Raw genomic sequence first — 13,598 nt, 5'->3', positions numbered from 1 at the left:
CTTGGAGGAAAGCACAGCTCCAGACGGACCTCGTCCTCGGGCTGTTTGCTCATTTCCAAAATGGGCACAGAAAGCCTGCACCGCGCCCTCCTGGGTCCGAGCCAAGAAAGCCATGGGCAGTACAGACGTGTGTGCCTCTGAACCGTGGCCTGGTGTCAGCAGCGCCCCAGTACCCTTCTATCACCCCTGTAAGGGGTCAGCCTCAGTCTCACCCCCAATGGGCAGCCTCTGGCTCATGGTTCTTTGGGTTCTGAGCCTGCCCAGCTGCTTGGCTCACCAGCTTATGGTGGGCAAGATCAGTAAAGGGTACCCTACCCTGGTGGTCCAGACCCTCCCACACCTTCCCTGCTTGCCCAGCCTACACAGCTGAGGCCCAGGCAGTGCCTCTTCCAGCCCCCATTCTCTCTACATCCCTTTCCCACAGGTGACTTCTCTTTGACCTTGTCCTATGGGCTCCACCCTGCAGCAGCCATTTGTCACTGAGTGCCTGCTGAGCTGGCACTGCCCCCTATGACCACGTTCCTAGTATTGAGTCCCTGTTATAATATTATAATTGTACATCATACCCCATACCATTTCATACCCCATACCATATACCATACCATACCCTATACCATTATCCTATACCATAGCATACCATACCCCATATCATACCATATCCATACCATATTCCATACTATAATATACCATATGCCATACTATAACATTCCATACCTCAACTGTACTATACCACTCACCATACTGTATCACACCCTACCCCATACCATACACGATACAACACCGTACCCCACACCATCCTATATCATACCCCATATCATAGACATACCATACATGATATTATACCACCTACATAACCCCATACCACACCATAACCCATAGCATGCCATACACTACACCGTACCATACCCACACCACACTCCATACCAAACCCACACCATGCTCCATACCACATACCACACCACACCACACTTCACTGTCTGGGCAGGGGTGAATCTTGGAACACTGAAAGCCGTCTGAGGAAAAAACTCATGTGCTCTGTGATGGACAGGTAGCACACCTGCTCAAGGGAGCTCTGAGGTGCCCCAGCCTGCACACCCCTCTGGAGGCTGCCGAGGTGCTCCACCCCTCCCCACAGCCTCCTTGTGGCTTGGTCCTGCTCGCCTGCTTACCCGAGTACTGCTGCAGCAGCCAGACCTTGAGCTCGATGAAGCTGTGGGCGAAGTGGCAGCTGTCCTCCCGCAAACAACCGTAGCGCACCTCGTGGCGGCACACGTCAAACTGGAAGTGCTCCTGGAACTGGCGGATCTTGGAGTACTTGAGGGAGGTGGAGCGGACGATGTGCACCAGGCACCTGGTGGGAGGGGCCCAATGCGGTTGGCAGTCCCCCCATCCCCCTGCGCCCACCCATTCCTGAGGGCCCCTCTGCCCAGAGCAAGGCAAGCCCAGGGAGGCTCCTCCCATGGGAGCAAGGGTCCAAAGTCCCAGTTCTGCAGCTTCTCTTGGACTCTGACAGGGGCCAGCCTGGCAAAGAGTGGCCACAGGAGGAGGGCAGTAGACACACTGCTAGGGGGCTAAATGAGGGTGGACCGGCAGGTGGGGGAGCATGCCCTCCAGGTTCCCACCAGGTGCCAAGAGCTGGTCTGCACCTGGAGAAATCATGGCCAGGTGCCCCCCGGCAGGTCAGGAATCGTGACCCTCCCCAAAAGCCTGACCATCAGCATGGTCAGCTCTTCTGCAGAGGGGGATGTGGAGGGGTTTCGCAGGCAGAGGACAGAAAGCAGGGCACTGGACTCAGGTCTGTCTGACACCAGGGCTGGGCTGCAACACCCCCACTGTGGCAGAGCCATGGGGAGCAAGCGAAAGTGGGTGCCAATCCACCCGGCCCCTCCCTTCAACTGTCTGCCACTGAAGGACACAGCGGAGAGGCTGGGACAGGAGTCAGGAGCCTGGCCACATCCCTTGTCAGCTGAGAAAAGTCCTTCTAAGCTTCAGCCTTCCCCTCTGTAAAATGGATACTCCCCTTGCTGCCACCTCAGGAATGAGGGTGCTTAGGGTGGGGAGGGGCCCAACAGTGACCCTCCCAGGCCCATGGCTGACTGCTGGCCCAAATCTGGTCCCTTGCCTTTGTAGCCAGGGACACCGGCTGGCCTCAGCTGCTTCCCCAGGCAATGGTGTCCTAGGAGGGATGACATCCTCCTGTCCCCCCACCCCCCACGGGGACAGGCCCAGCCCACTCACTTGTTGTTGTAGAAACTGTGCTTGGCGGCCAGGTTTGAGCAGACAGATGGGGAGTCCTTGGTGCCCTTGCTGATGATCCGGGGTTTACTGTCAAAGCAGATCTGCCCGGGAGGGGGGCGGCTAGGACCCTGTGCTGTCACTTGGGGAGGGGGTGAGCTAAGAGTGGTCACTCAGGATGGGGGAAGTAGTCACCAGGGGAGGGTGTAGTGTGTAGCTGCCTGAGGAAAGGGGCAGCAGGACCTTGCATTCCTTATCTTGGGTCGTAGCAGATCTCTGGGGGTGGGGCCTGCTCTGTGGCCGAGCTGATGGGTGACCTGGTCCTGGGCTCCCTTCCTCTGCCCTGACCTCCTCTTTGTTCCCCCAACTCCAAATCCCCGGGGCTGAGAGGCTACTTCTGCCTGAACCTCAGTCCCCTCCCTGTGAAACATTGCACAGGAAGGAACGGGCCGGGCAAGGGCTTTGAAACCACAGGCTGCTGCCCACGGGTGCTCCCAGGCCCCACTGATCCCTGAGGGGCATGGACGAAGGAGGTCCAAGATGGGCACCCTCCCTTCCCCCTCCTTGGGTCCACACTGGGCCTGGCCCCTCGTGCTTCATGCACAGCTGTACAGAGCTACAGAAACGCAGGGAGGGGTGGGGAAAGGGGGAAAGTGAGGCCACAGACACCTTTCTGGGAAGAGTGGGCAGCACTGAAGGTGTGCGGGCGTCCTAGGGCAAGCCGTGGTGGGCCTGATTTACAGGGACATGGCTGTGAGGACCTTCAGCAGGGACACCGGCATGAGCTCTAGGGAGCAGCAGCCTGGGCTGAAAGCTCCGGTTTGTACTGAACCGGCCTCGGGGAACCTGTGTCAACTCTCTGAGCCTCAGCTTCGTCATCTGTGCAATGAATGGGCCAATCAGATGAGGGCCTGGAGTGCTTGGCTCAGCCTGGGTGGGAGCGGCTGGGGAAGAGCAGGTAGAAAGGCTACCATCCCCCCTCTGGCCTCCCTGTCCTGTGAGGGTCATCACCTCCCTCTCAGGCCTCCCTGTCCTTCACCACATGAGGGGGCTGGCTAGGATCTGGACTCCAGCTACGGGACATAGAGGTCTAACATCTCGGACCATCGGAAGAACCAGCCGGTGCAATGGAGCTGGCCTCCAGAGCCCCAGACCTGATAGTCCATGGTGGAGTGGGCTTGAGAGATCCCCCAGGCAGGCCTGCACCATAGACTCAGGGGGCGGGCAGGTGGGTACCTCGCAGAGGAAGGTGAAGATGCCCTGGTGCTCCTTAAGGAGCTTGGCGATGGTGAGGCTGCCCCGCTTGACGCCCCCCAGCGGGTCAAAGAGCAGGTCACGGTTGAGGGTGCCCTTCCGCTCCTCGGTCCACACGGCGATCTCCTCCTGATGGTAGGCGAAGGTGCAGTTATCTCCGTACTTACAGTCCTGCTTGTTAATCATGTCTGCAAAGAGGCAACAGGACACGTGCCGCCAGGCGGGGACAGCAGCCCGCAGTGCCACCACTGCCACCACGGTACCCGGTGGCTCATGGTGGGTCGCAGCTCCTCTCTGACCCAGGTGAGAGTGGCTGGTCAGCCTCCCGCAGGGATCTGGAGAACAGAGCCCTTCCCAAAGCTCAGGGGCCCCTCTCTGTTGACTCAGCTGCCCCCACCCCACAAGGTCGCCTCTTTGTGGGTCAAAGATGATGGATGGAATGAAGAGGACTTTGTAGGAGTCCACACATCTATCTTTTCTTGTCTAGGGAACCAAAGACATAAGAGAAAAAACCAGTCTGCAGGACTCATGATCAACCCTGAGACCAGAAGAGCTAGATGGTGCCCCGCCACCATCGGCGAGCATTCTGATGGGGCCACAAGCGATGGACCCCTGGATAGAACAGGAGAAACACGTGGAGCAGATCAAATGCATAACAAGTCGAGGACACCGCGAGATACTCCATCCACCTGGAATGGAAATTACCCACTGCAGACACCTTTTAGCTACATTAAAAAGCTCCCAAATAAAGAATTTTATCCACGAGAACTGTGCACCTTTAAAAACACTCATCTCCAAGACCAAATGGCCAACAAGGAAGGCCTCCAAAGCCAGAAGGATGAGGCGACAGGGAAAGCAGATGACGGGAAGGGAAACACCCAGAAGGGAATGAATGAGAAGGTGACGCCTCTGGAAAATGTGACTAGGGTCCCTGAGAAATATGTGCCACCCCCAAACCCACTGCCATCGAGCTGATCCCTACTCTCCCCATAGTGCTCCTGGTTAGGGCTTCCGAGGCAGTAAATCTTTACAGACAGCTCCATCTTTTTCTCTCAGAGTGGCTGGGGGGGTTTGAACTGCTGACCTTGAAGTTCGCAGCCCAATGTTTATCTCACGGCACCACCAGAGCTCCTTGAACAATATGCCTTATAACGCTTAAATGGGAATCTAGAATCTCACTGAAATCACAATACAATGTTAGTTAAAAAAAAATCAATAAATAGACGAGTGCTATTCCCCCCTTGGCCATTCACCGAGTACTGAACAGCACTGAGTACTAATCCCCACAGCACCTGACAATAGTCACCAGCACAAGCACAGGGCAGGCTCCAGCATCAGGCAGACCTGCACTGGGGTTCGAGTGGATGACTCTGGGCAAGTTCTGCTCTGACCTTCAGTCACCTTTTCCATACACTGAGGACATTGGACAGGTGGGCGGACTAACTGAAATCAGAAATAACAAGCAAGGGGGTCAGGGAGCGGGAAGTCTGAGCGAGGCACTCAGGATCAGGCTCCGCGCCCTGCCATTTCCTGGTCCCTTTCCTCCTCTCTCCCTTGCCTTTCCTTCTAATAATAGACTCCAAACGCCCCGCCATCCAGTCCAGATGCTGACTCACAGCCACCCTATAGGACAGGGTAGAACTGCCCCTGTAGGTTTCTTAGACTGCTAACTCTTTAGGAAAGTAGAAAGCCTCATCTTTCTCCCAAGGAGCGGCTGGTGGTTTCAAACTGCTGACTTTCTGGGTAGAAGCCCAACTCAGAACCACTATGGCACCAGGGCTCCTTTGAATGATAGACAGGCCCCCATGAAAATCAACAGCAAAAAAAAAGAAAAAGAAAATCAACAGCAACAGGAACTCGTTCCTCAGAGCAATCACAGGCGATCAAGAGGCCAAAGTGTGCCCAGAAGCAAAGATGGGAAGGTAGAGGAGGCAACGGGGACCAGGTGGAAGCGGGGAGGGTGCTGACACATTGTGGGAACGTGGTTGACGTCCAGGAACTGACAGACCAGTGTGCTCCATCAGCACCCCCCTAAAGTACAACACAAACTGCAAAACCCAAACAAAAAGAGCAGGACCAGCGGATGGCAGGTAAATCAGTACAGACTGTGACCTGAGCTGTCCGTCGGCTCTGCCCCGAGGTTGGGGTACAGGTGGGCTCGGGAGACAGGGGCAGGAAAGGCTTCCCAAGACCCCGGCAGAGGCTTCAAGGAGCAAAGGAAGCGCATGGCAGCTTGGATGGTCAGTCCTGCTTCATGTGCCTCAACAGAGAGGGCATGGTGGGCCCAGAAATCAGGTCTCCATCAACCGTTTGAGCCTCCTGCTCTGAAAGTCCAATGCCCCCGACTCTCTACAGAGCCAGTCGGAGGGACAAGCCAGCTATCCTCACTCAGATGCAGTCTCAGGCTCCGCCTGTACCCCGAGAGCCTGGGGTGGGCTGAGGCAGTCTGTCATCACTCCCAGAAGCTGTGATTGGAGCAGAAGGGTGGGCAGCCCCTGTGCACACACACACACACCTTTACACAGGTAATAGGAGCCCACGAAGCTGGTCTTGGTGGGCCGGGGCCGGATGCGCTTCCAGGTCTGGTCGTCAGCGCTGCGGAGGCGGCCCAGAAGGATGTCCCGCTTGCACTTGTGCTCAAGGCCCTCTCGGAAGGTGTAGTCACCTGCCCGGGGGCCTGCGGGGGACAGGACAGCGGGCAGGGCGTAAGGCCAGAGACACAGCCCCAGGGGCAGAGCCGGCAGCCCCGCTGCCAGCCAGAAAACCCGCCCCACCCTGCCACAGCAGCCCCTCCTAAGGGCCGGGAACGATTCTAGGCAGCTGAGGTTCTAATTTCACAGCGCAACATGTACTGAAGAGTAACTGGGATCTAAGAGAACAGCATTCTAGATGTTCAGGCCTGTGGCGTTCTGGCAGATGGAATTTCCTAAGAATCCGGAGCATCTAAGAGTCACGACTATCGAGTATTAGCTCTGGGGTTCCTTTCTGAGCTGCTGCTTGTCTTCTAGACAGGAAGGGCCTGCAGCCAAGGACTACATTTCCCAGATCCCTCTGCTGCAAAGATTCTGGGTAAGGCTTACTTCAAGTCCAACCAGTGAGCTGCAGTCTCTGTCTGACTTCAGCACCTGTTTTTTTTTGCAGCAGTAGCCTGATGGGCCTGCAGGCCACAGTTCCCAGCCTGCAGACTCACATGTGTCACTTCCTGACCTTGGCCGTGGCATGGGAGCAGCATAGGGGGCCTCCTGGCCTCGGCTCATCCGGCCTTGGTGACAGTGTTAACTCTGGTATGGAGTCCCTTCCTCGCCAAATGCCCGGAGTGGTTTCTGTTTGGCCACCCCTACCTGTGGCAGGTGTGCCAGGACTCTAGTTCTGGGATTTTCTAAGCTTCTGCGATTCTCTGATCCCTAGGGAGGAGGGCATGGCGTCAGCAGCAGTGGCCTTACCTGTCTTGGGGTAGCAGAGCTGGCAGGCCTGCTTGAACTCGTGGGTGGCAGCCAAGGGGTTCTTGATGAGCAGGGCAGTGTTGGGCATGGAGGGCTCTGGCTGTAATGGGAGGAGGTCGCCCTTCTTGGGTATAGGAGTGGGACTGGGATCACCAGGATCCATCAGAGACACCAGAAGGTGCACTAGGACCCTCCCCAAGTCACACAGGAGCTGAACCACAACTGGGACTCTCAGCTGGAAGCTCCATGTGGCCTGGCTGCCCAAGAGCCCCCCAGAAGGCCTGGCCCAATCTTGGGAAGCCCCTAGATTGGTGGGGGTGGGGAGCAATGGTGATCTAGGCCCTGGACCTTTCTTCAGATGAAAGCCCACCACGAGAAGCAAGGAGAGGGGCCCTAATTGGGACTTCAGTCCCCAACTGCATGGACCCAAGTCATCAGCAGATGGGTAGGAAGACAAGACTCGGAGGGAGGAGCCATGCTATTAGCTTTTGGGCTGAGGACAGGACGGGCAGCCCAACTCCTGGGAAGGTTCTCTGACCTTAAACTGAGAACCTGGCTGGTCCGGAGACCAGGGATGGGATGGCACCCACCCCCAGGAGGCCATTCAACCTCTCTGGCCTTTATGTGCTCTTCCATAAGACAAGGGGAAGGAAGGCTGGAAGAGGTCATCTCTGGCCTGTCAACTTTGAGGGGCCCTCTTCTGGGCCTCCACGTTGGGAAGTACCCCCTGTCATATGCAGAAGGATCACTCTAGCCCAGTGCCCGGGACCACTCTCTCCCCAGCCCCAGGAGGACATGAGGGGCCTGGTCACGGATGGATTCTGCCCAAGGCACTCACCGACGGGGCTGGCTTCTGACAGCTGCTTGGGGGACGATGGTCCTGGGCATTGGTCTCCTCTGGGCAGGGAGAAGAATAGGGATCACCTGCCTGGCTCTGGAGGGCTCAAGGGGCCATCACAGAGCTGCTGCTGAAGTGTTTCCAACTTAGAGAGGCCACCCCAGGCCACGCACCCTCCCCTATTCAGGCAGATCCCAACTGTCCTGTTCCCCTGGGGTGATGGGACATGAAGTTAACCTTGGAAGAACTGTCAGTCAAGCCCTGTTGTGTGCACTTTGTGCTGAGGACAGTGGGAGTGTAGATGTGTTAGCAAGGAGTGTGTCATGCTTGTCATGGTCCCAAACACTGCTGGTCAATGTCTGCTCACCGTCCCTTCCACTTCGCACATGGGGGACCCTCCTTCAGGACCCTTCTCAGTCACCACCACCTCCAGGAATCTTGGATCTGAGGCTGGGGACCCCCTCTGAGCTCCTGCTCCCCGGGGAAGTCCCCCTCCAGTTGGGCGCCCTCACAGTTCCAGAGTGAGCACTCCTGGCTATGTGGATCCACGTCCCCTTTGAGTGCCTGGCCTCCAGCCTGTAGAATGTTGGGTACTGCTCCCACCCACCACCCCTGCACATCAGGACCACTTCTGCCTCTGTGGGCCCTTGCAGGCCCTTTCTGAACTGCAGGAGGCACAGCTGGACACTCACTGGTTGCCTGCCCTCAGCACCTTCCTCAACCTCCCCGGAGGACCCTGGGAGACTGCATGGGGGAGGGGGTGCCCTGAAGGTGCTTCCCAGGCCTCACCCACGGAGAAGGAGTCAGGTTTGTCCAGGGAGCTTCGGGGAGAGCCGAAGCTGTCCAGAACATCCAGGCGGCTTTCAGAGTACGGCAGCAGGTCCAGAGAGTCCAGGGCAGAGCCGGGGGTGTCGAGAGCATCCAGCACAGAGGCGGCCAGCTTCTTGGAGGAATCCATGACAAGGCCAAAGGAGGCAGGGGGCAGTGGGCTGGAGACAGGGACAGAGCCGCCCACCACCGGTGGCAGCAGTGGCGTCCCCCCAGGAAACACGGGTATCAGCTGGGGCAGCTCAGTGGGCAGGCCACTGCCAGGCAGGCCACCTTGGACTAGAGACTGGGAGGGGGACAAAGAGGAGGGCTCAGCATCGTCGGAGCAGGAAGTGGCCAGCCCCGTCCAGGACTGTCAGCTCCTGCCCTGTCCAATGGCTGGAAGCCAGGAAGCCTCTTTGATGCTTCTGGTTATACAAGGGGGCTTCAGAAAGGTCATGGAAAGTAGACAGTGCCATCTTTCCATGAACTCTGTGAAGGCCTCTTGTATGTTGCCTCTTCATGATCCTGCACCCTTCCTAGGCCTCAGTTTCCCCTCGGGGTCTAGGCTATGATGAGGGATGTACTGCTGTCCCAGGGATGGGCCAGGGGGCCAGGAGGTGGCCACGGAGCCTCACCAGCGAGTCCAGGAGGGTGTCTAGCTCTGGACCAAGGACATCACCATCCGAGAAGTCGTCCAAGCTCTCAGTGCTGGGGAGAGCCCGGCTGCTGCTGTCCAGGATGTGGGGGAATAGGGACATCGTGGGGGTGGAGGGCAGGGGGGCTGGAGAGCCTCGCAGGTCCATGTAGCAATCTGTGGAGAGTGGTGGGATCAGCAGTAGTAGGAGCTCCTGCTAGGTAGAGGGGGAAGGGGTCCCGGGGGGGCCCTGGGGTCCTCCTCTAACACTATCTGTCTTCCTGCCTGTGGCTTCTGCCTGGCTGGCTGCCCATCCCCTAGGGGGAAGTCAGCTTTGGTCAGGGACATAGCCCTGGAGCTGGAGTGGGCCCCTCAGTCTCCCAGCTGCCTCCTCACTGAAACAGGCAGCACTCTCTCCAAGGGGCCCTCTCAGAACATGCCCTTCCCAGAAGCCAGTGCAATGAGAGGAGAGATGCCCAGAGGTGGCCTTCCCAGTCGCGGCGGGGGGTGGGGTGGGGGGCACAGGCCACCTGGAAAACGGTTCCCTCTGGCCTGAGGGGGCAGCTGCTCCTCAGTCCCTTTCTCTTTTGCCCCTCCCCCCAAAGGCCCCCAGGTGAGCTGCTCAGAAGCCTCGGCCTACACGACTGAGGGATTGAGGCACCTGGCCTCCAGGGGTCTTGGAGTGACTGGGTGAGGTCTCCCCTGCCCCAGGCTCCCTATCTCTGGCATCAGGGACACTACCTGTTTCGATGTCATCAATGGACCCCAACCCATTTGAAGTTCCCTGTGGAGAGGAGGGAGGGGTGGGTCAGGCAGATGGGCCCCTGGGAGCGCTGACCCTGCCCAGGGGTGGCCAGAGCACCGGCAGAATCAGCACTTTGGCCACGTCACTGGTCCTGTGGCATGGGCTTCCCACATTTCCCGCCAGCTGCTTTTTTGGACCTTCGACTAGAAGGAGAGATGGAGGCTCAGGGGCCCTGTGCCCAGGGCAAGGGTGGCACCCAGGGTTAATCTGGTGGGGACCTCTGAGCAAGGGTCCACAGGAAGGACATCGCCATGCCTCCTCTCTGCTCTGTCCCTTAAGTCTCCCCTTGGGCACAATAGGGGGTCGGCCCTCACAGCTGCCCGAGTGTGCTGAACCCAGGCCCTGTACCCTGGGGTCTGGTCTCAGCAGTCCCTGCCCATCGCAGCCCCCCCCCCCGAAACCCTTCTCAGTGGTACAGTCCCCTTCCCACCCATCCCCCGGCTGAGGGACAGGACACTCGTTCAAAAGCCGAGGCCCAGAAGCAAAGGTCACACAGGTAGCCCATGGCCACGGGGGCCCTTATCTGTTGGAGCCCAGAGCCTGCGTCCTCTCCTCCCACCTTGATGCAGCGGAGGGGCCAGTGACCAGGGGCAGGAAAGGACAGGCAGGTGCAGGGGGGGAAGGGAGTGACAGGAGGAAAGGGCAGAGAGAAGGGCAGCCTCGGGGCTCAGAGGGAGAAAAAAGGGCAGCAGGCAGCAGGTTGCCAGGCCTGGTCCTGGTCAGAGGCCTGTGAGCATGTGGGAACCCATGCATGTGGTTATGGTCACAGGAGCCACCTCTCAGGAGGCATGGGCTTACTGTGGGTCCCAGAGCTGAGTCTGGTCACCACCTCTTCCCAGGACCCATGCCTGCTTCACAGCAAAGGAACGAGGACAGCATGGAGCCTGACCCTCAGCCTGACACCCTTGGATGACCACCAGGGGTCCCCAGAGAGGACACCCCACAAAGGCCTTGGGTGGGTGCTCAGGGTGGTTCTGGGGTGGGGTAGGGGCACGGGCCCAGCTCCATCTTACCTGATCTGCCACACTTGCCGCAGTGCCATTGCTGAGCAGAGAAAAGGTTTCCAGTTCCTGCCAGGAATTGGGGGGCGGGTATGAGATGAAGGTTCTGGAAGGATGCTCTGGTCCCATGAGCCAGGGCAGCAGAGGCTAGTCACGGGCCATCAGGGTGTCCCATGCCCTCCAGGCTCCCTGCCCTGTTCTCTGGCTCCTGCTCTCAGTGTTAACGTTCCCCTGACCACCCGTGGGTGGAGGGCCTAAGGGGGGTGCTCCCGCTGTGTGCCAGGCAGGGTGCCAGTGGGGTCTCCAATGACAGCCTCTTGTAGGGCTTCTGTCAGCCCGAGGCACTTGGGGGGCCTAAGTGCCCTGTTTTGGGGACAAGGAGACCAAGGTGGTGAGGGTGGCCCGCTTGCTCACAGCCACGGCAGAGCCTCCGGGCCACACCCTGCCCTGCATGAGCTTCCAGACACGCAGCTAGTGCCGAGGGGTACATCTTGATGGGAACAAGCCCCACAGACGCGGGCATTTTGAAGACACGGGCACAGGGGTCAACAGAGAGCACCAGGCTGAGGGACAGCACCTCGGCCTCCAGGTCTCTCCCCCAGGCCTGCAGGAGTCCGCCGGCCTCATGAGGCAGTGGCTCCACAGCTGGGGTCTGCGGGGAGCAGGAAGCACCGCTGTGTTTTCAACATTTCAAAGTCATTCCGGGGCTTCCAGCCAACAGAGTGGGATGGGATGGGTCACCCCTCCCCTTGTGTTGCCCAGGCCCTGGCCAACCCACATCTATCTCTCCTAGGGACACCTGATGCTTCCTGACAGTCCTCCCCTCCCCTCCCCAACCCACCCCAGACCCAGCTACCTGAGGCCTCTTGTATGCCTTCCGAACACGCAGCCCGAGCTTCTGAGCCAGCTCCTGACCGAGCTGAGTCACGCTTTCATCCTAGGGAAGGCAAGCAAGACAGGGAGAGGTGGGGCTCAGTGCTCCTGGATGCCTGTGTGGCCTGGCCCTGCAGGTGCCACTGCCAGCACCACATCACAGATGGAAGCCTGGCCTCACAGGTGACGCTTCCAAGCCATAGCCAGTGTCTGCCGGGGCTGCGACACAGGACAAAGGCTTCTGTTTCTCCTTTTGATTTTAATCCACTCTCCTTTCTAAAATCCCACTGACAAGTGCAAAAAAATTATGAGGGGTGACTACTGGCAGAAAGGTTTGGGATAGTTAAGTTTATTGTGCCAACCTGGCAAATTAACACATGTGGGGTTAATTGAAGGGTGGAGTCTCGACTTTTGAGTTCTTGGGTCTCTTGCTTTGTGATGATCAGACCAGGCTGCCGCTGCCTTAGCCAGTTCCCTACTTCAGCTGTCAAGGCTCACTTCCTGTAAGAGATCCCTGAGGAGAAGCCACATGGACCTACCCTGGTGCAGCCCTGGGTGATGGAGCAGCCGTGTGGAGGCCCCTGCCAGCGCTGAGATGCTTACACGCTCACCGATTCGGCTTTCCTCCTGCAGTCAGCATCATTGCGTGTGTTTTGTGAGATGGAGGTGTTGTGGATTGGTGTCGGACATATGGGTTAATAGGCTAATGTTGGATTTCTGGGCTTGGGCAGCACTGGGTTGGGATGTTTTCTTGATGTGCACTTAACTTTATATAAAACTCTCTCTTCTATATATGTGTTTCTGCAGATTTGTTTCTCTAATGTACGCAGACTAACACATTATGGTACCTTGGGAGTGGAGTACTGGGGAAACAAATCATAAGATGGGGAGTAGATGTTTGTTTGACCTCTCCCTCATGGCAGTTTTTCTTGTCTAGCTAGAGGTCAGATAAAGCCACAGTGTTTAGCTGGTTGTTTTCTGGGAAAAATATGGGAAGTAGGAAAATAGAAAGATTATAAGCCCACTTGCTTTTGGCTATTAAAATTTGATCTTTAGATGGATTTAGACCACGCCTGCAAAGAAAGCTTTGAAAAGATATGTCCCACCCAGTGCTTTGGAACCAATGGTCTTTGTCAGAGAAGATGAAAAAAATCTGGAACCATGAAGTAAACTCCTCTCTGGGACTGAATATTAAAGGGAGCCTTTGGGCAGACTGAGATGCTTGCAAGGTGACTACCTGATCTACTTGTTGAGTGGAAGTGGGAGAAATGCAGCAATAATGAGACAGGTTGAGTTTGGCCACTGACACCTGTGGACTTGGTTTACAGGGGAAAAAGGAGAAGACGAGAGCAGGTTGACTGGTCTAAAGTTCATGACCTAGCACGAGGGGGCTAGGCTTGTTGAGCATTGGTGAGAGCCCATGGTCTAAAGGCAAGGCAACCAATGGGCACCCTGTGGATGCTGAGTGACGCAGCCTACATTGAGACCAGAACCTGACCAATTGGAGATTTCTGAGCCTGTGAACTGGTGCATATTGTTGCTGACTTTATGGATGGCCTGTCTGGATATGACTTTGCTTATGCATGCAGACTTCACAAGGTTCCAACTGGAATGAAGATTCTTCATGCCCCAAAATACGATTGTCTCCTCAGAGCACTGGGTCGATGTAAATGTAAGGTGACCAGATTTTAACATTGGTAAAGTG

General features: G+C 57.2%; 1 protein-coding gene across 1 annotated transcript in view; it reads right to left on the bottom strand.

Annotated features, from left to right (window-relative positions):
- Positions 1-13,598, bottom strand: part of ZC3H7B (zinc finger CCCH-type containing 7B) — a 44,690-nt gene that overhangs the window by 6,616 nt on the left and 24,476 nt on the right. Inside the window, exons 6-16 of the mRNA XM_075553631.1 lie at positions 11,877-11,957; positions 11,033-11,089; positions 9,956-9,998; positions 9,216-9,391; positions 8,560-8,884; positions 7,771-7,829; positions 6,933-7,032; positions 6,005-6,166; positions 3,472-3,677; positions 2,239-2,339; positions 1,170-1,351 (exon numbers count right to left, since the gene is read on the bottom strand). Of these exons, the coding sequence (XP_075409746.1) occupies positions 1,170-1,351; positions 2,239-2,339; positions 3,472-3,677; positions 6,005-6,166; positions 6,933-7,032; positions 7,771-7,829; positions 8,560-8,884; positions 9,216-9,391; positions 9,956-9,998; positions 11,033-11,089; positions 11,877-11,957 (1,492 nt within the window). The remainder of the gene's footprint in view (positions 1-1,169; positions 1,352-2,238; positions 2,340-3,471; positions 3,678-6,004; positions 6,167-6,932; positions 7,033-7,770; positions 7,830-8,559; positions 8,885-9,215; positions 9,392-9,955; positions 9,999-11,032; positions 11,090-11,876; positions 11,958-13,598) is intronic.

This window comes from Tenrec ecaudatus, chromosome 6 (genome assembly GCF_050624435.1).
Source record: "Tenrec ecaudatus isolate mTenEca1 chromosome 6, mTenEca1.hap1, whole genome shotgun sequence".
Classification (NCBI taxonomy): domain Eukaryota; kingdom Metazoa; phylum Chordata; class Mammalia; order Afrosoricida; family Tenrecidae; genus Tenrec; species Tenrec ecaudatus.
The sequence above is the reverse complement of the archived record's forward strand: the minus strand, read 5'-3'. Positions and strand labels throughout refer to the sequence as shown.